This window comes from Neoarius graeffei, chromosome 13, assembly GCF_027579695.1.
Source record: "Neoarius graeffei isolate fNeoGra1 chromosome 13, fNeoGra1.pri, whole genome shotgun sequence".
Lineage (NCBI taxonomy): Eukaryota > Metazoa > Chordata > Actinopteri > Siluriformes > Ariidae > Neoarius > Neoarius graeffei.
In genome coordinates this window covers 43,505,179-43,527,869 of record NC_083581.1, presented here as the reverse complement: position 1 = coordinate 43,527,869, position 22,691 = coordinate 43,505,179, and the positions used below count along the sequence as shown (strand labels likewise).

At 40.6% G+C, this 22,691-nt stretch overlaps 1 protein-coding gene across 3 annotated transcripts in view; it reads right to left on the bottom strand.

Annotated features, from left to right (window-relative positions):
- mcoln3b (mucolipin TRP cation channel 3b) overlaps positions 1 to 18,387 on the bottom strand; it is a 36,943-nt gene extending 18,556 nt beyond the window's left edge. For all 3 annotated transcript variants that reach the window (XM_060937773.1, XM_060937774.1, XM_060937775.1), the window contains exons 1-6: positions 18,153 to 18,387; positions 14,068 to 14,294; positions 10,395 to 10,562; positions 7,936 to 8,089; positions 2,202 to 2,283; positions 214 to 310 (exon numbers count right to left, since the gene is read on the bottom strand). In XM_060937773.1, coding sequence (XP_060793756.1) covers positions 214 to 310; positions 2,202 to 2,283; positions 7,936 to 8,089; positions 10,395 to 10,562; positions 14,068 to 14,292 — 726 coding nt within the window. In that variant the 5' untranslated portion in view covers positions 14,293 to 14,294; positions 18,153 to 18,387. The remainder of the gene's footprint in view (positions 1 to 213; positions 311 to 2,201; positions 2,284 to 7,935; positions 8,090 to 10,394; positions 10,563 to 14,067; positions 14,295 to 18,152) is intronic.
- Between the last annotated feature and the right edge of the window lie 4,304 nt (positions 18,388 to 22,691).

Sequence of the window (22,691 nt, the reverse complement as noted above, 5' to 3'; positions counted from 1 at the left end):
TACAGTATATCAGGAAGGAATAGTAGGAAATTGCATGAGGAAGTGTTTGGTGTATTTATAGTGATGGAATGTTCACGTTCATTGTCTGCCCTACAAACAAAACCCAAAAAAAGAGGAAGTGTAGATGGATACAGAGGAGTGTTGGTTAGTTTGTCAGTTTAATAGACAAAGAAACAGAGAATCTGTAAACGCTGAAGAGTCACATGGCTGTACCATGATGCTGAAGTCATAGCAGTCAGGAAGTGCGTGATGCTGCACTGTCTGCAGGTTAATGGCCTTCAGGGTGAAGTAAACTTTCACCTCCAGCAACCTGACCCACACATAAATAAGGAAAAACAGACAGGGAGAAGAAAATGTAAACAACAACAACAAGGCAAGGTGACGTCTATGGAGCTTGGAAGCAGACAACAGTCTTTAAACAGGAACTTTATATATTTGATTTATTTACAGTCCCCAGTAAATAAAAGTATTTCCCCCTCTGTGGTGTATTTAACACATTTTCATTTTTGCCAAAGTTTTAAATCATAATATCGACATGATGGTTTAGAAAAAGTGAACCATAAAGAGATAAGAGCATCTAAAAGGTTTTATATTCTACTAAAATAGCCAAGGCCATGTTCACATTACCCAACTGAAGTGACTCAAATCTGATTTTTTGCCTTAAATGTGACAGATCTGATTTTTTTTTTAAACCAGATTTGAGTCACACTCATACGTGATCCTGCATCGTACTTGTATCTGATTCATGGCCACATGACATGAAGGAGGACGGTCAGGGGTGGGTTTCCCAAAAGCCTCTTAATGCTAAGAGCATCTTAACTAGGAGAGAGAGTGTTCATTGTGATGCTCGCTCTACCATTTAACAATGATCTTTGTGCTATGATGCTTTTGGGAAACCCACCCCCAGGTCAGAGTTTTTGTGGATTTTTCGCCTCAACACAGCTCTCAGCACCAGCACTGTGGCAAAACAACAGTGGAGGAGAGCTCCAGTAGCTGTGAAAACAGAAAAAAGCTAGTGGTCTGTCTTTTTTTCGACCTGATCATGTACAGCTCACGAACCGTTTGCTGTCCTCCAGAGCAAAATGCGATACTACATTAGCTACTAGGGTGTCCATTTAATTGGTTTTAATACCATGAGTCATTTCACAAATGTTTTTTGTCGGTGGTGACACAGATGACTCATGCAAACACGCATCAAGGTGCACGTGTACCACTTCAGAGGACAGATGTGTTCACATTACAGTTAGATCCAGCTCACTTTTAATTATAAAAGTGAACTGTCAAGACGGGTAAACCTGAGCAAAAAAACCTCAGTGAGGCTTGTAATGTGTACACAGGCAACAGTAGGGATGAACAATGAAACTTGTAATGTGAATGTAGCTGATATTCCTATTAAAGAACAGCTACGTTTGGCTGATAGCTAGCTAATGACTGCTAGCAAGCTAAGCTTAGCATAGCCTAACTAGCTAAAATGTTTGCTAAATATTTAACTAGACCATTGAGTGTAGAAAACTCACTATTTGAGGAAAACATGAAACGTTGTTTGTTTGACTAAAGTGCCTACTTTTCCCTTTGAATCCTCGATGCTTCACTTTTGGCCTGATTTCCTTTAAATCTGTACTTTTGATTTTTGAGGGTTATGTTTTCAAAGGGGCGGCACGGTGGTGTAGTGGTTAGCGCTGTCGCCTCACAGCAAGAAGGTCCGGGTTCGAGCCCCGTGGCCGACGAGGGCCTTTCTGTGCGGAGTTTGCATGTTCTCCCCGTGTCCGCGTGGGTTTCCTCTGGGTGCTCCGATTTCCCCCACAGTCCAAAGACATGCAGGTTAGGTTAACTGGTGACTCTAAATTGAGCGTAGGTGTGAATGTGAGTGTGAATGGTTGTCTGTGTCTATGTGTCAGCCCTGTGATGACCTGGCGACTTGTCCAGGGTGTACCCCGCCTCTCGCCCGTAGTCAGCTGGGATAGGTTCCAGCTTGCCTGCGACCCTGTAGAACAGGATAAAGCGGCTAGAGATAATGAGATGAGATGTTTTCAAAAGGTAAATCTTACACCTAGCAAGTTCACAATGAAGCAAAATACACTGGCAAAAATACAAATTCTTCAGAATTGTATTTAAGGCATTTAGAATTCAAATACATAGAACTTAAATTATTTTTTAAGCTTCATAACTGTCCAGGATCGCAATTTTTTCAACCCATTTACCGTTTGAACTGCAGTGTGAAGTTGGACAGGTGTGTCTCTGCCGCAGTGGAGAACGGCTGGGTAGGATAAATCTCAAGGCATTCTGTGTAAGAAACAATCAAAATTCTCAAAACTTTAACGTCAAAAATCATAAATCTAAAGTTGATGTGATGAGCTGATGCAGTAAATACAGGAAAGGACTTGCGCACTTAATGTCATTTTGGAAAAACTCACATGAAAGTGTTTGTGATTCACATAACGAACAACACACTCCCTGTCATGCTATTATTACAAAGTAATCAAGGACAGGGTGATGTGGTGAAGTGGAGTTACTGTCTTCCCTGAGATTGATTGTTTTCCTATAACAGCATTCAGCATGTCCATGAAGGTTTTATTCCTCTTATAAAACAGCAACTTACCAACCATACCGATGATAACTTATTTATTCCGGAACACCACAAAAGTACCTTTTATCTGTTTATAGTTCCATTTAACGTTGTGGAACATCTGAAAAGATGTTCTCATCTAAGTTATAGCAGCTATAAACAGCTGTTCCCTTCGTTTTATTAAGTATACTTAAGTTAAAGTAGATTTCCTTAAGTATACTTTTGTGTACCAAGTATAGTGATATCAATGGACTTGCAGTATACTTGTAAGTAAATTAATCTAATACTTCTTGGGACTAAATTGGCCCACTTTTAGTTTATAAAAAGTATACTTTAAGTCTAAGAGAAGTAAACTTTGAGTATACAACTAGCATTTTTTATTTTGTACTGCAAGTATACAACCCCAATTCCAAAAAAGTTGGGACAAAGTACAAATTGTAAATAAAAACGGAATGCAATGATGTGCAAGTTTCAAAATTCCATATTTTATTCAGAATAGAACATAGATGACATATTAAATGTTTAAACTGAGAAAATGTATAATTTAAAGAGAAAAATTAGGTGATTTTAAATTTCATGACAACACCACATCTCAAAAAAGTTGGGACAAGGCCATGTTTACCACTGTGAGACATCCCCTTTTCTCTTTACAACAGTCTGTAAACGTCTGGGGACTGAGGAGACAAGTTGCTCAAGTTTAGGGATAGGAATGTTAACCCATTCTTGTCTAATGTAGGATTCTAGTTGCTCAACTGTCTTAGGTCTTTTTTGTCGTATCTTCCGTTTTATGATGCGCCAAATGTTTTCTATGGGTGAAAGATCTGGACTGCAGGCTGGCTAGTTCAGTACCCGGACCCTTCTTCTATGCAGCCATGATGCTGTAATTGATGCAGTATGTGGTTTGGCATTGTCATGTTGGAAAACGCAAGGTCTTCCCTGAAAGAGACGTCGTCTGGATGGGAGCATATGTTGCTCTAGAACCTGGATATACCTTTCAGCATTGATAGTGTCTTTCCAGATGTGTAAGCTGCCCATGCCACATGCACTAATGCAACCCTATACCATCAGAGATGCAGGCTTCTGAACCGAGCGCTGATAACAACTTGGGTCGTCCTTCTCCTCTTTAGTCCGAATGACACGGCATCCCTGATTTCCATAAAGAACTTCAAATTTTGATTCGTCTGACCACAGAACAGTTTTCCACTTTGCCACAGTCCATTTTAAATGAGCCTTGGCCCAGAGAAGACGTCTGCGCTTCTGGATCATGTTTAGATACGGCTTCTTCTTTGAACTATAGAGTTTTAGCTGGCAATGGCGGATGGCACGGTGAATTGTGTTCACAGATAATGTTCTCTGGAAATATTCCTGAGCCCATTTTGTGATTTCCAATACAGAAGCATACCTGTATGTGATGCAGTGCCGTCTAAGGGCCTGAAGATCACGGGCACCCAGTATGGTTTTCTGGCCTTGACCCTTATGCACAGAGATTCTTCCAGATTCTCTGAATCTTTTGATGATATTATGCACTGTAGATGATATGTCTTTGCAATTTTACACTGTTGAACTCCTTTCTGATATTGCTCCACTATTTATCGGTGCAGAATTAGGGGGATTGGTGATCCTCTTCCCATCTTTCCTTCTGAGAGCCGCTGCCACTCCAAGATGCTCTTTTTATACCCAGTCATGTTAATGACCTATTGCCAATTGACCTAATGAGTTGCAATTTGGTCCTCCAGCTGTTCCTTTTTTGTACCTTTAACTTTTCCAGCCTCTTAAGCCAAGTTTACATTAGACCGTATCTGTCTCGTTTTCTTCGCGGATGCACTGTCCGTTTACATTAAAACGCCTGGAAACGCCGGGAAACGGGAATCCGCCAGGGTCCACGTATTCAATCCAGATCGTGTCTGGTCCAGTGCTGTGTAAACACTGAGAATACGCGGATACGCTGTGCTGAGCTCTAGCTGGCGTCGTCATTGGACAACGTCACTGTGACATCCACCTTCCTGATTCGCTGGCATTGGTCATGTGACGCGACTGCTGAAAAATGGTGCGGACTTCCGCCTTGTATCACCTTTCATTAAAGAGTATAAAAGTATGAAAATACTGCAAATACTGATGCAAATACTGCCCATTGTGTAGTTATGATTGTCTTTAGGCTTGCCATCCTTCCACTTGCAAGTGGTAAGTGACGCGCATGCCCGACATGCACTGGGATCACACACACAGTGGCTCAGTCCCGAATCACTGCTCGTGCGCTTCACTCGTGCGCTCTGTGAGCTGCGCAGGGCCGGAGTGCGCACCCTCCAGAGGGCACTCGCTGTTCAGGGTGGAGTGATTTGGAGCGCAGGATGCCTGCGGAGCCGAGCGTATCCGTGTATTGGCGTTGCTGTGTGCACGCGAATCGTGTATTGGCGTTGCTGTGTGCACGCTAATCGTTTTAAAAACGTTAATCTGATGATCCGCTGATACGGTCTAATGTAAACCCCACCTTATTGCCCCTGTCCCAACTTTTTTGAGATGTGCTGCTGTCATGAAATTTCAAATGAGCCAATATTTGGCATGAAATCAAATGTCGAAAGTGAGACATTTTGAAATATGTTGTCTATGTTCTATTGTGAATACAATATCAGTTTTTGAGATTTGTAAATTATTGCATTCCGTTTTTATTTACAATTTGTACTTTGTCCCAACTTTTTTGGAATCGGGGTTGTACCACAAGTAAACTTATATACTAATAGTTTACTAGTTCTATACTTGTAGTCCGCTCTTTAGTTTACAAAAGCATGCTTCATAGTATACTGGAAATATACTATGAGTTTACTTGTTTTATACTTCTAGTCCACTTTTTACTTTACTAAAGTATACGTTGTAGTATACTGGAAATATACTATTAGTTTACTCGTTACACACTTCTAGTCCACTTTTTAGATTATAAAATTATACTTTATAGCATATTGGAAATATACTATTAGTTACTGGTTATATACATCTAGTCCACTTTTTAGTTTTGAAGTACGGTATACTGCAATTACCCTTCTAGGTATACTATTAGTTTTCTAGCCCTAACCCTTACCTCATTCACACTATCAGTAGACAACTTAAGTGTTTTGTACCTTAAGTTACAATGAAGTTATAAAGGTAAGAATTCACAAAATAACAGATACTCAGGATTAAAGAACATATTCATTTTCTTTAAAAATATAAATTTAAAGCAACATTGGATTAAATGCCAAAGTATAAAAACATGGCAATGACAACTGAAATTGACATCCAAGCGCTAAAGAAAAAGAAATTTAAAAAATAATAAATTTAATTATCCCACTCAGGAGAAATAAAAAAAAAAAAAAAAAAAAAAAAAAACACCTTATATGGAACCACAGACATGCCTAAGAGTCAACAATGCTGAAGCACAACTACAGGGCAAGTACACTTAAACATAAGGCACAAATATTTTAATACTTTATTACACTTTTGTTAAGTATATCTTGATCAAAAGTTTAAGATTAATATAATTAGACTTTACTTTTCAGTATAAGCCAAGTATACTTATGTATAACTTTATTAAGTATATCTCTGATAAGTAAATAAAAAGTAAACTGAAAGCATATACTCTATTTTTAGTTTAAAAGAAGTATACTAGAAGCACACTTGAATAAACTTCTTTTTTGTAAGGGTTCCCTTCCTAGACTCTCTTTTTCTCTCTCTCTAAAAAAGAAATGCAGCTTGTCATTTCTTATTACAGAGAAACTGCAAAGAAGTGGAAACTCCTCTGTCCTGAAGACGTCAAAAAAAAAAAACCACAACACCCTTTACCTCTGACTTCCATCAAAGTTAAATAAATAGCTCCTTCAAAAATGTCTCAATTTTTCACATCAAATATCAACGTTTTTTCAGTAACTCTCAAAGACAATGTTTATTTTACTTTCTTGTTCTCCTGCGTCTACAGAGCTACAAAACTAAATCCCCATTAATCTTTTTGTGTCAGATAATAAACATAGCATTTCACAGGTAAATCTAAAATAATTCATTAATTTTAATGTAAATACACTGGTGACTATAGAAAATCGTGTACACTGAATATCGAGAAATAGTCTGAATTTCTCAACCAATCACCTCGAGCGACTCGGCAAAATGGCGGCCAATGGCTTCGTCACCGTAAGCGAGGAAGAATTACAAACGATGAAAGAAAATGCTGTTCCTAAAAGCACTAAAGCTGCTACAAAGTTTGGTCTAAAATTATTCAAACGTAAGGTGGGACTGTGATTTATTTTGTCTATTACAAAATAAAGTATTTTATGTAACTCGGCGTAGTTAAGTGACAAGTCTGCGCCACGCCTTTATTACATTAGCATGCCACTTTTGAAGATTAAAATTACATTTTTTAATATGATGTAATTTTTTTGTTTAAATAATCTCCTGTGTATTTATACTAAAACAATTATCTGCCTCAGGCTCAGTGAATAATAACTTTGACTTCGTCTCGGTTATTATTCATCTCACCTTCGGCGAATAATTGTTACATAATTTGATTCAATTTGGATCTTGAGTCAGTCAGTCGCTCTGATTCAGGGTCAAAAATTAAAATGTACACAGTTTATTCTTAGTTTAGCTATGGCCGGGTTCTTGCCCAAACCGATAATCACGCCATCAGATTTTCTCTGGCTAATCAGACACAAGGTGCGCCACCATTCTTGCCAGAGCAGTTGGGGATAGGTGCTTTGCTCAAGGGCACTTGAGCAAGTCCTGCTAGTGCAGGGAATTGAACCAGTGACCTTTTGGTCCCAAAGCTGTTTCTCTAACCAGTTGGCCATGGCTTCCCCTAAACTAGTTTATGTTAAATAAACTAGTTTATTTAAGTTATTTAAGTTTTCAAAAGATGAAAACTTTTGTAAAAGCTGTAAAGTTGTTATAAAGTTTCCTTTATTATTTCACACTAAATACTTCAGATGGCACAAATCCGATACCCAGGATCAAGACCAGCCCCGTCTGCAAAAATGAGTGGATCAGAGACCAGAGAAACACAGAATAAACTTAATCTGATCCTGTAACAAACAGAAAAGACTGGAATTGGGTTTGGAAAAGGTTTGTGTGTTTGAAACACACACACACACACACACACACACACACACACACACACACACACACACACACATTATATAAAAAAAAGCCATATTTTAGCAATATATGATTCAGTTTAAAAAAAAATTTTAATCTCAGTAGTAAGAAAAAAAAAAGCCATCATATAGGTTCCGATATCGATATCAGAAAAGAAAGTGCATTGCCTACTGAATAGTATAAGCTTAATGTAGCTAACAGTTCAGAGGAGCTACCGGATTAGCATGATGCGACACACACTGCTTTAGCATTACCTTCCTCCACCTTGGTGTCGATCTCGAAGGTCTCGTTGGCCGGGGAGATGCTGCCGTTGTGGTAGAACCTCTGGCAGATGAGTAGAGGAGTGTAGAGATGTCCGTCCTTCTCGTACGCATGGTTCCCCACTGTTATGTTCTGTAAATGCAGGAACTACCACAAGAACATGATGAGCATTAGAAATCATCTAAACCATGACTGAACAAAACCATGTGCCATTTTGTCCGGTGTTTATTATAAAACTGTAGATATCACATCATGATAGTCAAAAGCATTTCTACAATACACGCTTACTCACAAACTGACTGCAATACAGCAATGTTTCATTTAATATACGTCTATAAATTTGAAGAAAGATTTTTAAGGGTTTAAAAAAAAAGGGGGGGGTGAATAAAAAAGAATATGTAAAATGTTAACATTGCACAAGTTTAAAGCTCAAGCACAACATTTTAACATAAAACCTTTAGCTTTTGAAATGACATCAGCATCATGGAAAATCTCCATGCACGTGAGCTACGCACCACAATCAGTGCTCTTTGCGGATTAAAAACCTGCTAAACTGTTTTTTCCTGCACTGGCTCTCTTGGAACGTTGTAGCCAAAGTGACAACTAATAAATCAAACTGATACGATCTTAGCGCTCCGCCTCACCCCAGTGAGCTCAGGGTGTGAAACAGAGCAGACACCTGACCGAGGTCACGCACGCCACATGCTGTCGGCTGCAGAAAACCCTCAGGTACACATAGTTCCCTTTACAAACACACAGTCTCATTTCTGTCCCACATTTCCTCAAAAACCTGCAGCACTGAACACTTTAGACCAACAGACACCAACGACTCACAAGCAGGTCATTTAATATTGAACTGTCAGAATGATATGATCATTTCACACACGATTCATCAGTTTGTTCAATATATATACAGTGCCTTGCAAAAGTATTCATACCCCTTGATGATATTATGCACTGTAGATGATGATATGTTCAAACTCTTTGCAATTTTACACTGTCGAACTCCTTTCTGATATTGCTCCACTATTTGTCGGCGCAGAATTAGGGGGATTGGTGATCCTCTTCCCATCTTTACTTCTGAGAGCCGCTGCCACTCCAAGATGCTCTTTTTATACCCAGTCATGTTAATGACCTATTGCCAATTGACCTAATGAGTTGCAATTTGGTCCTCCAGCTGTTCCTTTTTTGTACCTTTAACTTTTCCAGCCTCTTATTGCCCCTGTCCCAACTTTGAGACGTGTTGCTGTCATGAAATTTCAAATGAGCCAATATTTGGCATGAAATTTCAAAATGTCTCACTTTCGACATTTGATATATTGTCTATGTTCTACTGTGAATACAATATCAGTTTTTGAGATTTGTAAATTATTGCATTCCATTTTTATTTACAATTTGTACTTTGTCCCAACTTTTTTGGAATCGGGGTTGTACATCAATCAACGATCCATGGTGAGAAAATCCTTCCTTAAAGTAAAATCTATAGGGTTTCTGTTTTTTAGCTCACAGAGAACACTTGGGTTAATCAGCATATTCTTTTTTTTTAGGCCCAAGAGCTTCATATTTTAGGACCTGCATAAGAGTAAAAAAAAAAAAAGAAGTTGTGTATATCCTTTGCAAAAATAGATTTGCCTTTGTTCATCAATAGAAAACATCCATCCAGCCAGCCATCATCTGTAACTGCTTATCCTGTGCAGGGTCACAGGCAAGCTGGAGCCTAAACCAGCTGACTATGGGTGACAGGCAGGGTACACCCTGGACAAGTTGCCAGATTGTCGTAAGGCTGACACATAGAGACAAACAACCATTCACACTCGCATTCACACCTACGGTCAATTTAGAGCCACAAATTAACCTGACCAGTGGGGGAAACCGGAGCACCCAGAGGAAACCCACACAGACACAGGGAGAACATGTAAACTTCACACAGAAAGGCCCTCATTGACCACTGGGCTCAAACCCAAGACCTTGCTGTGAGGCAACAGTACTGACCACTACACCACTGAGCCGCCCACCAGAAAACACTCAACCTCAAAACCATAGAGGATTTCACAGTGTGATGGATAAATTCCAAACCAACAAAAATCAGACTGATTTGCATCCATTTGAATGTGCATTTAAAAAAAAATAATAATCATGGGATCGATTAAAAACTGAGGCTCACTGTGAGCAGGAAATAATTTAATTAAAGTCATATATTGTAACTTTATGTTGAAAAATTGTGATCATTTCTGTTTACAACAGTGAAATTGAGAAAAAGTGATGGTATATTGTAATGCGTGTATCTTTCATTTAATGTAAGCAAACAAACAAAAAAAAAATCTAAATTAATCAAAGTGTCTTAACGTCACCAGATCAACTCTGCTTGTTTGGATCTAAAACTGAACATGTTCTGATGAGTTCTACTACATCTTTACACATCACAGCACTGTGATCTAGGTGTGTGTTCTACCTGCTGTACAATGTAGGACAGGTGCGTGTAGACCTCGTGTTGAGTGTACACGGCGTAGGCCTTAGCGTTGTAATCAGTGTAGTTCTTCAGGAACAGGTGCTTGAAGGTCATCAGGTTCTCCTCCTTAAACGTCACCACCATCTGATTACTCAGGCCAAACGACACCAGCTGAGGAGACGACAAATTTCAGCTATAATCAATTCAAGTCTATTTATATAATCGCTTTTAATATAAATCACAAGGCAGCTTTACATCTATGAATTTATAAATGTATCCCAATAAGCAAACCAGAGGTGATGGTGGCACGGAAAAACACTGAGTTGACGTGAAAGGAAGAAACCTTTCGACTCAAAAGGGAACCCATCCCAAGCCACCGTAGCAAATCTGAAATATCAGTCTAAAGCCATCTTCACAGTTTCTAAATGCATCGATCTACATCTCTATACAGCACGGTATTCACAGAAATAAGGAATACTGAGCAGTCAGAATTGTGCTTGCTTACCTCTCGTTTTTGTTTATTTATAATAAAGTGACTGAGCCTCACAGAAATTAACCGTGTCCCAAATTGATGTCTAGCTTTGACTGTTACATGTGAAGAAATGATGTGTACATAAATATACAGCGACGAATGACAGTAAAGCAACCGTTTCTCAAAAAAAAAAGAAATCTAGCAAAGTGAAACGTAGCTTAACCTCCAAACAACAATGCTAAACTACACAAGCTTATTTTGAAGAACAATTACATAAAATAGCAGTGAGAGTTTGTTAGTAGTCTATCGACACACTCAAGTTAATAATATCCTCATCACACCCAGGATTAGCGGGCAGGGCCTCAGGGGTCGGAGTGATACCAAAAGACACCAAGGAAAAAGTGAGGCTGCTTATCCAAGATGGCGGCCTCCATAATGTTACAGCGTTCACTACACCGACTTTGTTCCTAAGCCACATCAGTGAGTACGTGTGACGTCACTGAAGAAATTTACCACAAAAAAAAGAGCGAGATTTCCCTTACCAGAAATCTTCAAAATGTATTTGAAAATGTACTTCAAAGTATACACTTGCAGAAGATAAAGTCCATTATTGTACCTTTAAGGGTACAATGGCTTGTCATTGGAGCAGTACCCGTTAAGGTACTTATTTGTACCCTTTATATACTGCTTGGGACCATACATGTACCTTTTTAGCCCTAAAAAGGGACACACGGTTACACTGCGGTCCAATAATGAGCCCTAGTGGGTACATTAGTGTACTGTAGATTGTACTTTGGAGGACAGAAGTGGACTCCGACTGTACGCCTGTTTCTGACAGTTTACTTGTAGAAAATTCGCCTTTATTTGTCACATGCACACTCAAGCACAGTGAAATGCCTCCTCTGCATTTAACCCATCTGAAGCAGTGAACACACACATGCACACACAAGTGACCAATGAGCACACACACATACCCAGAGCAGTGGGCAGCTATGCTACAGCACCCAGGGAGCAGTTGGTGCCTTGCTCAAGGGCACTTCAGCCCAAGGCCGCCCCATGTTAACCTAACTGCATGTCTTTGGACTGTGGGGGAAACCGGAGCACCCGGAGGAAACCCACGCAGACACGGGAAGAACATGCAAACTCCACACAGAAAGGCCCCCATCGGCCGCTGGGCTCAAACCCAGAACCTTCATGCTGTGAGGCGACCGTGCTAACCACTACACCACCATTACACCGTACTTATTTGAATTATATTACAAAGTGGACATGACCGAAGAACTAGATGTGTGTTTTAAAGGTCCCATGGCATGAAATTTTCACTTTCTGAGGTTTTTTAGCATTAAAATGAGTTCCTCTGACCTTCTTAAGTCACCCCAGTGGCTAGAAATTTCATAATGTGTAAACCAAACTATGCCCAACATTTGAGAATGGCGCATCAAAATGGCGCGTTGATAAGCTCTTCCCTTTACTACGTCAGCAAGGGAGATGATCCCCACGCCCCCCCCTCTGGATTCCCACCCACTGTATGGATTGCCCGCCCAGTTGTAGTGAGGAGACCATAGAGGACACAACAACATGGCACCACCTAAGCGAGTGAAACATGGAAGTTGTGCTGTACATGGATGTGACAACACAGAAAGGAGTCTGTTTTTATTGCCGACGGGAGAGCCCTTGAAGACGCAGTGGCTTAATTTTATTTACTTCAATAATACGCCGTCGAGTCTACCTAAGACGGTGTATGTTTGTCGGAAGCATTTTCCTGAGGAATGTTTCCACAACTTGGGACAGTACAGGGCAGGTTTTGCACATCAACTGTCACTGAAGCCTGGGTCCGTACCAAGCATCCCTGCCGCATCAGCAACAAACACCGAACAAGTAAGTGCATAACTGGTCGTTTTGCCGTGTTTTAAAATCGGTGCGTTAGCCTAGCAATGGCTACATTAGCTGTGCAGCTAACCGCTTCCTGCAGTTAGCCAGGTAATCTGCGCTACAAAACTAAAGAGCATGCAGCATTGCTCTGTTAAACTGAGTTTAGTCTGGAAATTGACTGTAACTTATGAGCTTATGTTTGACTATTGCTCCGTAATGCATGTCTTCTGTTGGATAAGCGATATGTTGCTGTAGTTGCTGCTTCTATCCTCTTTGGTTATGGAGTGTGTGTTCAAGCCTAGGGTATTATACGTTCATAAACTACCACTCCGAACACTCTCACTCTCTGTTCTCTGTGTCACGTTGAGTTTATGAAAGGAGTCCGAGGGAGAACGGGGTTTTGTCTTAGCAGCGTGGCTACAGGTGCTGATAGCAGCGAGTATGTGTGCGCGCAGCTTGGTCAAGCCCCTCCCCCTATGGCCCGCCCCCACCCTCTACCCTTCCCTGCCTCCTGCTTCTCATTAGCAAAACGACGCACTAGGAAAAGCGCTGAAATGGGGCTTTCTCCCAGGAGGCTATATTTGCGTGCCGAGGGTTCATTTCGAGAAAGGCTGCGGATATAACATCCGGAAGCCTCCACGAGCCCGTTTAAAGCATCAACAAACCACCATGCCATGGGTCCTTTAAACAAATTTACGGGGGGAAAAAAAAATAAAAATTGTGTGAGGTTTCTGTTACTGGAAATCTTCAAATCTACTTCAAAATGTATTATACTACAAAGAATACATAAATTACTTTACATCACAAAGTATAATTGCACTTCAATTTATACAACAAAGCGTACTTCAAAATGCACTTCTATTACAACATATACTTCAAATTATACTACAGTATACTTATATTTCAAAGTATACTTCAACTTGTTCTTGTAAGCCTCATCAGAGGGTCTGTGTGACATCACTGAAGAAATGTGGGTTTGAGAGAAATTACCCCCAAAAAAGGTTGTGCGAGATTTCCATTAGCTACATTAGCCTTGTAGCTTCGTGCAAAGCGAAAGAAAGGAATTCGGTTTGATTTATCAGACACCAGATTGATAAAAGCATAAAGGGGGAAACTGTCAATTTAATTTCTTCACCTAACTGTTACTTAACGTTAAACTATCTAAATGAGAGTTGCCATTTCCATGTAAACCTTCATTACAATTTCTGGGCCAAGACAACATATACGTAAATAAGGTCTTTTGCATTTAGAAGAAAAGTACATCATGTCTAAAGATGTAAATGTCCAACAGTTTTTTTTTTTGTTTGTTTTTTAAAAGTTTGTTCAGCAGACCTGGATGGTGATGACCGCGATCTTGATGATCTGCACCATCAGCTTCCATGGCTTCCTGCCACGAGCTCGGAATTTTTCACAGGGGTTCATGAAGAAGTATTTGAGTTTTCTCCTGAAGCTCTCCACTTCCTGCTGCTCATGATGGGCCAGTGACTCCGGCCACAGTGAGCCGCCATTGCTGTTAAAATCATTAAAGGCCAGGTAGGAAGCTTCCGAATCGTCCATGTCTGGAAAAACACACACACACAGTCAAACACACTAATCTGTCTATGGGCCAAAAGGGCAAAAAATATCATGATCCATACTATTACAATACGTATTAAGATATTTTAATAATGTAGGCTAAACATCATGGTCCAACAAATCAGCAAATTAGTCCTCACTGTTCCAGAACATTTGCTCTTTAAATTATTCCCATTAGTTGCTAAAGTACAGTTTGTGCTTGTGTACGTGAGTTAAAGATGCCTTGAAAGATTGGTGTTTTTCTTGTCATATGATCTACACCTTCAAAAGGTTCCGTCACCTGATCTGCAGGTTAAACACACACACACCTGCGTCACCTGATAGCTCATACACACCTTTACTGGTAGTGTTTAAAATAAATAAAAAACTGTGAACATTTTGAAAACAGTGGTTCTCAAAGTGCTACAGAGGCTCCACAATTTTCTTTTGTTATTTTAGTACTGTGATAGAAACTGTTATATTTACTGAGTTTATGTTTGATCACTTGAATCCAATGGGTTTAATCCAAACCACAACAACTCAAGAACAAGTATGCTGTAATAAATTAATAAAAAAGTCATAGCTCGGACCCAACACATTCTGTCAATGGAAATTTCCGAACTAGAAAGCTGTATGGTGATAATAAACATCCAAAATATGACCGTACCCATTTAAAGATACCAATATTTGAATTGTTGGATATTTGTAAAATAAAACCTGTGCTGTAAACGGGTCTGTGAAGTTCATTTTACATTTTTGATCAACTGTGTTCTTTTTTTGAGATACTGCAGACATCATGATAGCTGTTATAACATCTCTCATCTCATCTCATTATCTGTAGCCGCTTTATCCTGTCCTACAGGGTCGCAGTCAAGCTGGAGCCTATCCCAGCTGACTACGGGCGAAAGGCGGGGTACACCCTGGACAAGTCGCCAGGTCATCACAGGGCTGACACATAGACACAGACAACCATTCACACCTACGGTCAATTTAGAGTCACCAGTTAACCTAACCTGCATGTCTTTGGACTGTGGGGGAAACCGGAGCACCCGGAGGAAACCCACGCGGACACGGGGAGAACATGCAAACTCCACACAGAAAGGCCCTCGCCGGCCACGGGGCTCGAACCCGGACCTTCTTGTTGTGAGGCGACAGCGCTAACCACTACACCACCGTGCCGCCCCCTGTTATAACATTTAATATTATTTTTCTAATAATTACAAACTTAACTTAAAGGCTGCTAAGCAGCTGCTGATATTTTTGATTAAACCTTTAAGATGTTTACACTTTTACAGAGTGCAAACACTCAGTGTTTAATGCAAAGATACTGGCATTTTTTTCAGCCAACTGATACACATTGAGCACCTTCAGTATCAGGCTCATTCAGCTCGGCTGTAGAAAGGAACCGTTCAGGAGGTTGTTCTTAACAACAAAGATCACCTTCTGGTCCCAAAGCTTCTTCTCTAACCCTTACGCCATTGCTGTAGCACGGAGGTCATTCTTAACAACAACAACAACAACATTCGTCCTGTACACCAGTGCATCACTGAGTCAGGACACTATGGTGCCTTTTTTATTGCTTTTTAGGCTAAACTGGAACGGACTATACCACTTGCTTTTTTTAAACAGTATTTTATTGTAATGTATTGTTCTTAACGTCTATTGTTTTGTACTGTATGATGCATTTGTCTTTTTGTCTCCCATGCCAGTGCCAAAGACAATCTTCCATTTTATGCAAGTTTAATGGACAATAAAGTAGTTTTATTCTGATTAGAGCACATTCCCAGAAGAAGGTCAATGGATACATTTTGCACCGGGTTGCATTCTGCTTACTGCACTGATGCTGATCATCATATTACCGCACTGTACACCTGAACTACCGTGGACGCTCTGTAGATCTCAGCCCCTCTGCTGTGCATGCATTTGTTCCATACCTGCTGTTTCGCACCCTTTATTACACTTCATTCATCATCCCTTCACGTTCACTTTGAGAACTTGTGCATACCAGGTTAGAGTCACTTTATATCCGATACGATTTGTTTTAGAATTGTTCTTACTGATTGTTTTATTTCCTGAATACTCTTGCTTGTATACTCCTTGGATTGCTGCTGTAATCTCTGAGTTTCTGTCTGGGATTAATAAAGTGATCTATCAGTCTACCTTTCTTTCATCCCATTTCCATGCTAAAATGAATCTGTTGAACAGTAAGGTTTAAAATCAGGAGCACTGGAAACACAAGTCTTGATTGAAATGTTTATCTAGAACAGCGTTTCTCAACCTTTTTTCAGTCACGGCACCCTTCAGAAGTATGCAAATTCTCAAGGCACCCCCATATAAAATATATGCAGTCACACTGACCATACGCTGACCCCGGCAGTGACATTGTGACATGAGAAAGGGGGCCGTGAGACAAATTTTGATGATGCGGCGATGATCTGCATTAGTGTAACTATCATTGTTTGGAATTTTAATTCATTTTATTTATTTCAACGTTAGAATATATAATTTTTTGACGGCACCCCGGTTGAGAAAGTCTGGTCTAGAATTTAAACACACTTTTCAGAGATAAGTATCACTTTTAATTATCTTACTAAAGGCAAAATAACACAGAGCACAACAGAGACTGATGTTTAACCTTAAATAAAACACTCAGAAATATAAACAGAGAAGCTATGAAAGTGTTAATCCATCAGTTGGTTGTTTTTATGTTCTTATAAATTTCATGCTTGAAATTTCTCAATACTCTGAGAATATTATAGAGCTGTAGATCTCAGTCCCTCGGCTGTGCATGCATTTGTTCCATACCTGCATGTACAGGACCACAAAAAATTGCAGCGCATCAGCCAGCCGGGTTATTGGTGTGGACCAGACATTTGCAGTCGAGCTGTACAATGAGCTTATTTTAAGAAAAAGATGGATCAAATTTTAACTGACCCAACACATCCTCTGTTCCCAAAGTTTTTAAGAAGCACCAGGTCTAATAACAGATTTCTGCAGAGGCCAATCAGGACAGCAAGGTACCACAAATCATTTGTACCCACAGCAATAAGACTATACAATAACAAACCAAAAACATCTGTTGCACTTTAGTTCACTCATCTGTACAAATTTCCTTTTATGCATTTTTTTTTATTTTATGTAGCGTACAGTTTTTATCTCATATCACACTTTTTATCACAGATTTATTTTAATGTGGTATGTCTATTGTCTGTTTGTCTATATGTCTTTGGTATGTTTTGAGATGTGCAATATGGACCACTTGAGTTTCCCCCTGGGGGATAATAAAGTTTACCTTGACCTGCTGTTTCGCACCCTTTATTACACTTCATTCATCATCCCTTTACTTTCACTTTGAGAACTTGTGCATACCAGGTTAGAGTCACTTTATATCCGATACGATTTGTTCTTACTGATTGCTTATTATTATTATTATTATTACCTGAATACTATTGGTTGAATAGTCTGCTTCTTGAACTGCTGCTGTAATCTGCAAGTTTCTCTCTGGGATTAATAAAGTGATCTATCACTATCATTCATTTCATTTCCATGCAAAAAAGAATCTGTAGTACAGTAAGGTTTAAATCAGGAGTTAATCATTAAGCATGGAGAAACAGGAGACAGATCAGGAAGAAGATCAGATCAGATCAGATCAGATCAGATATGTACCTGAGCTCTGACCTGAACAGGGTTGAATAATAAATTGCACTGCCAAGTCAGTAACCCAGTCCTGCTCCTCCATCCCAGGAGGCCTAACCAAGCTCTCAGGACTTCATGTCCATAAAGACGGAAGGGGATGAGTTCTCAGCCCCTCCCTGTGAGCTCAGGATGAGAAGGAGAGCTGATGAGGTGCAGATGAGACTCACCTGGAGTTCATTTACAGCTCAGCACAGACACTTTCCCCACATCAGCCCTTTAACTCATGCAAAACGAAATTAAAGCGCGAGAAAGTGACAAATCTCCGAAGTCAACGTCTTCATCTGTCACTCAGTACTTATTTCGACTCGTTTCTACTAAAAAAAATTCAAATAAAAATCACTAATCCGCGCCTGCACCGCCTGCCCCAGCCCGCCTGCGCCTGCCCGCCTGCTGCCACTGCACCGACTGCAACACACCGCGCGCGACTAAATGAAACCTTCCGGGGGCGAAGTCAAGCTCGTGTCAATCAGTAAAACAAACCCCGCCCACACAGCCGTGCTGTTGTCACCTTAGCAACCGTGCCGGAAACGGGAGTCCTGGTCGCACTGTTTGTCTCGAATTAAAACGCACTTTTAAGAGGTAAATATCCCTTTTAACTTCTTACACAGTGTTACTAAAAGTTTTTAGGCTTTATATTAAATAACCCATTAAAGATAGCGCGCTTTATATTTAGATTTTAGTGTCGGGTTTTGTGAATTAACCAGTTTGTAAAACACCACAGTGCATAATAATAAATACTGATGTTTAACCTTAAATAAAACACTCAGAAATCTAAAAACAGAGAAGATACGAAAGTGTTAACAACCCATCGTTTAGTTCATTTCATGCTCGAAATTTCTCAACATTTCATGCAGCAGAACTGAGAGTCAGGCAAAAAAAACCCGAACATTATTATGAGATGTAATTATTCTAAAGTGGAGGCATGGAGGAGTAGGTAATAGATTTAAAACAGATTAAAAACACACACACAAGAATTTAGTGCACTGTTGCCTCACAGCAAGAAGGTCCTGGGTTCGAGCCCAGTGGCCAACGAGGGCCTTTCTGTGTGGAGACAGTTTGCATGTTCTCCTCGTGTCTGGCGACTTGTCCAGGGTGTACCCCCGCATCTCGCCCATAGTCAGCTGGGATAGGCTCCAGCTTGCCTGCAACCCTGTAGGACAGGATGAGCGGCTACAGATAATGGATGGATGGATGAATGAACACGGTGGCACAGTGGTGTAGTGGTTAACACTGTTGCCTCACAGCAAGAAGGTCCTGGGTTCGAGCCCAGTGGCCAACGAGGGGCTTTCTGTGTGGAGTTTGCATGTTCTCCCCGCGCCTGGCAACTTGTCCTGGCGACTTCAGAGGGGTGTACCCCTGCCTCTCACCAGTAGTCAGCTGGGATAGGCTCCAGCTTGGCTGCAACCCTGTAGGACAGGATGAGCAGCTACAGATAATGGATGGATGGATGAACACGGTGGCACAGTGTTGTAGTGGTTAGCACTGTCGCCTCACAGCAAGAAGGTCCTAGGTTTGAGCCCAGCGGCCGGCAAGGGCCTTTCTGTGTGGAGTTTGCATGTTCTCCCCATGTCTGTGTGGGTTTCCTCCGGGTGCTCTGGTTTCCCCCATCGTCCACAGACATGCAGGTTAGGCATGTCTAATCAGTGGCTGTAAATTGACTGTAGAAGAAGAAACCTTTATTTGTCACATGCAGTGACAAATAAAGCATAGTGAAATTCATCCTCTGCATTTAACCCATCTGAAGCGGTGAACACACGCGCGCGCGCGCGCGCACACACACACACCCAGAGCAGTGGGCAGTCACACACAGCACCCGGGGAGCAGTCAGGGGTTAGGTACCTTGCTCGAGGGCACCTCAGCCCAAGGCTACCTCACATCAACCTAACTGCATGGTTTTGGACTGTGGGGGAAACCGGAGCACCCAGAGGAAACCCACACGGACACGGGGAAAACATGCAAACTCCACACAGAAAGGCCCTTGCCGGCCGCTGGGTTCGAACCTGGAACCTTCTTGCTGTGAGGCAACCGTGCTAACCACTACACCACCATGCCGCCCTAGGTGTGAGTGTGATTGTCTCTATGTGTCAGCCCTGCAATAACCTGGCGACTTGTTCAGGGTGTACCCTGCCTTTCGCCCATAGTCAGCTGGGATAGGCTCCAGCTTGCCTACAGCCCTGTAGAACAGGATAAGCAGCAACAGATAATGGATGGGTGAAATTAACACAGGGTCAAAAATTTACATATTAATTCAGTGGTGCTGAAAGTTCCAAAATGTCTTTTAACTTGCCAAGCCAAGGCCTCTTAACTTCCTGCTAACAATCATGATTGACTATAGCTGGTAGTTTCTCTGTGCCAGCATAAAAAAGGGGTTTGGTTAATATTGGATTGATCATCACTCAGGACAATAGGAAAGTCCAAGGAGCTCAGTGCAGATCTGAGAAAGCAGATTGTAGTTTTTTACAACTCATGAATGTCTCTTGGGACCATTTCTAAACAAGTGCAGATTCCAAGTTCATCAGTTCAAATAATTATATGGGAAAACAAGTTATTAGAAGGTGTAGTCAGTTTGCTGGAAGAAGACCCAAGTTGTCATCCTTAACTGAGAGGAAATTGATTGGGCTGGTCAGGAACCACCAAGACACAAGCCTGCCATGAACTGGAAGCTGCTGGAACACTGTCTACAGTCACGCAGGTTTTGCATCACCATGGACTGCTAGCCTGCTGTCCAAGAAAAAAGCCCCTGTTCCAAAATAGACAACTGCAAGCTTGACTAAAGATTGCAGGTGACCACATGGAAAAAGGAAAAGAAAACCTTCTGGAGGAAAGATTTATGGTCAGATGAGACAAAAATTTAGCTGTTTGGACAACATTGTACCAACTGTTAAGCATGGTGGTGATAGTGTCATGCTCTGGGGCTGTTTTGCTGACAATGGAACTGGTGCATTGCATAAAGTAGATGGAATAATGAAGAAGGAGGGCTACCTCAGAATTCTGCAGCATAACCTCAAACCATCAGAAACTTGGACACAAGTTGATGTTCCAACAGGATAATAAAGCAAGTCCTGACCTCAACCCTATTGGAAATATGTGGACTGTCCTTAAATGTCAGATCCGTGCCAGGAAATAACACAAATTTAATTGAACTCTACCAATTTTACCAAAAAGAGCAGTCAAATATCCAACCAAAATTCTACTAGAAGCTTTTTGATGGTTACCAAAAGCATCTGGTCAAGGTAAAACTTGCTAAGGGACAGTTAATCAAATAGTAGATGTGCTTTATGTATGTTTTGGACCCTGTTTTGATTTCAGAAAACCCAAAATAAATTAAAACTTGCCCACCAAGGTTTTTCCTCTTTTAAGGGGACACCATGACCTAAAGGTTAGAGAAGCAGTTTTGGGACCAAAAGATCACTGTTCCGATTCCTGGACCAGCAGGAAAATGTGTGGGTGGGGGGAGTGAATGAATAGTATCCATGGCTTGAGCAAGGCATCTAACACACACACACACACTGTGTGTGTGTGTGTGTGTGCGTGCGTGTGCGCGCTCACAGCTTCAGGTGGGTTAAATGCAGAATTCCACTGTGCTCTCGTACATATGATGAATAAAGGCGTATAATTCCTAAAACATTAAAGATGTATGTTGTACAATCATTCTGCTCCAGAAAAAGAACAGTTAAAAAAAATCACTGAAAGCCCAATATTGCCATGACCTTCATGCCAGATTAAGGCCATTTTTGCATACTTGACTTCAACTGTAGGTGTAACTTTGTGTAATGGGATATTTGATCAGTAGATGTCCCCATGTCCATATTCTACACCTCTGCTCTCAGTGCTTCAGCACTGAGTAAATATGTACTTTTGTAAAGTTCTGCTTCCAACATGAGAATGTATATCTTTTCTGTTTTAGCAGATATGAGTGCAAATAAACCCCAAAGCCTTGTGAGCAGAGGGAAAGGTAAAAGTGTGTAGAGTGTGCGATTAGATCATTTAGCACTAAATATTTCCTCTATACACACTCCCAGAGTATTTCATATTCTGTATGTATTGTTCTTTTTTTTTATTTTAGAGAATAAGGAGAATGATTTACCTTCATCTGAGGAAAGGAAAGTTAATTCTGCATCAGAGTCAGAAAGAGGTAAAGGACTGAAAAGTCCCCACCACCACCACCAAGTTATTTTTATTGTGCATCTTAACTAATAAGACCCAGCCCGAACAGGAACCAACAGAACCTGAGGTTTTAGTTTATTTTCATCTTTGTATCTAGAGCTCTCATAGTATCTCTGGCTGTACAACCTTCTCCATGTCGTGCTTTTGTAAGAAAATAATCAACACCAGGGTGGCGTGATGAAGTGGAGTTACTGTTACTATCCTGAAGCTGATTATTTTCCAATAACAGCATGTCCTGAAGTGTTTTATTCCTCTTATACCACAGCATTTTGTCAATGGTTAATTTATTATTTATTAAGAACAACACTTTTTTTTTTTTTAACTTGTGAACATTACAAAGTGCTGACACTGGAGACTCCGTCCTTCCATAATTATTAAATAGGAAATTGCAGAAAATGCCACCATATCAATGATTTTTTTTTTAAAATCTGTTTATGTGAATGAACTGTTACTATAGAAACGATAACATATTAGAATTAGTGCATTTAATATAAACCTGTGATTTGCAGCTGTACTACAGTCAGAGCTGCTGTTAAATT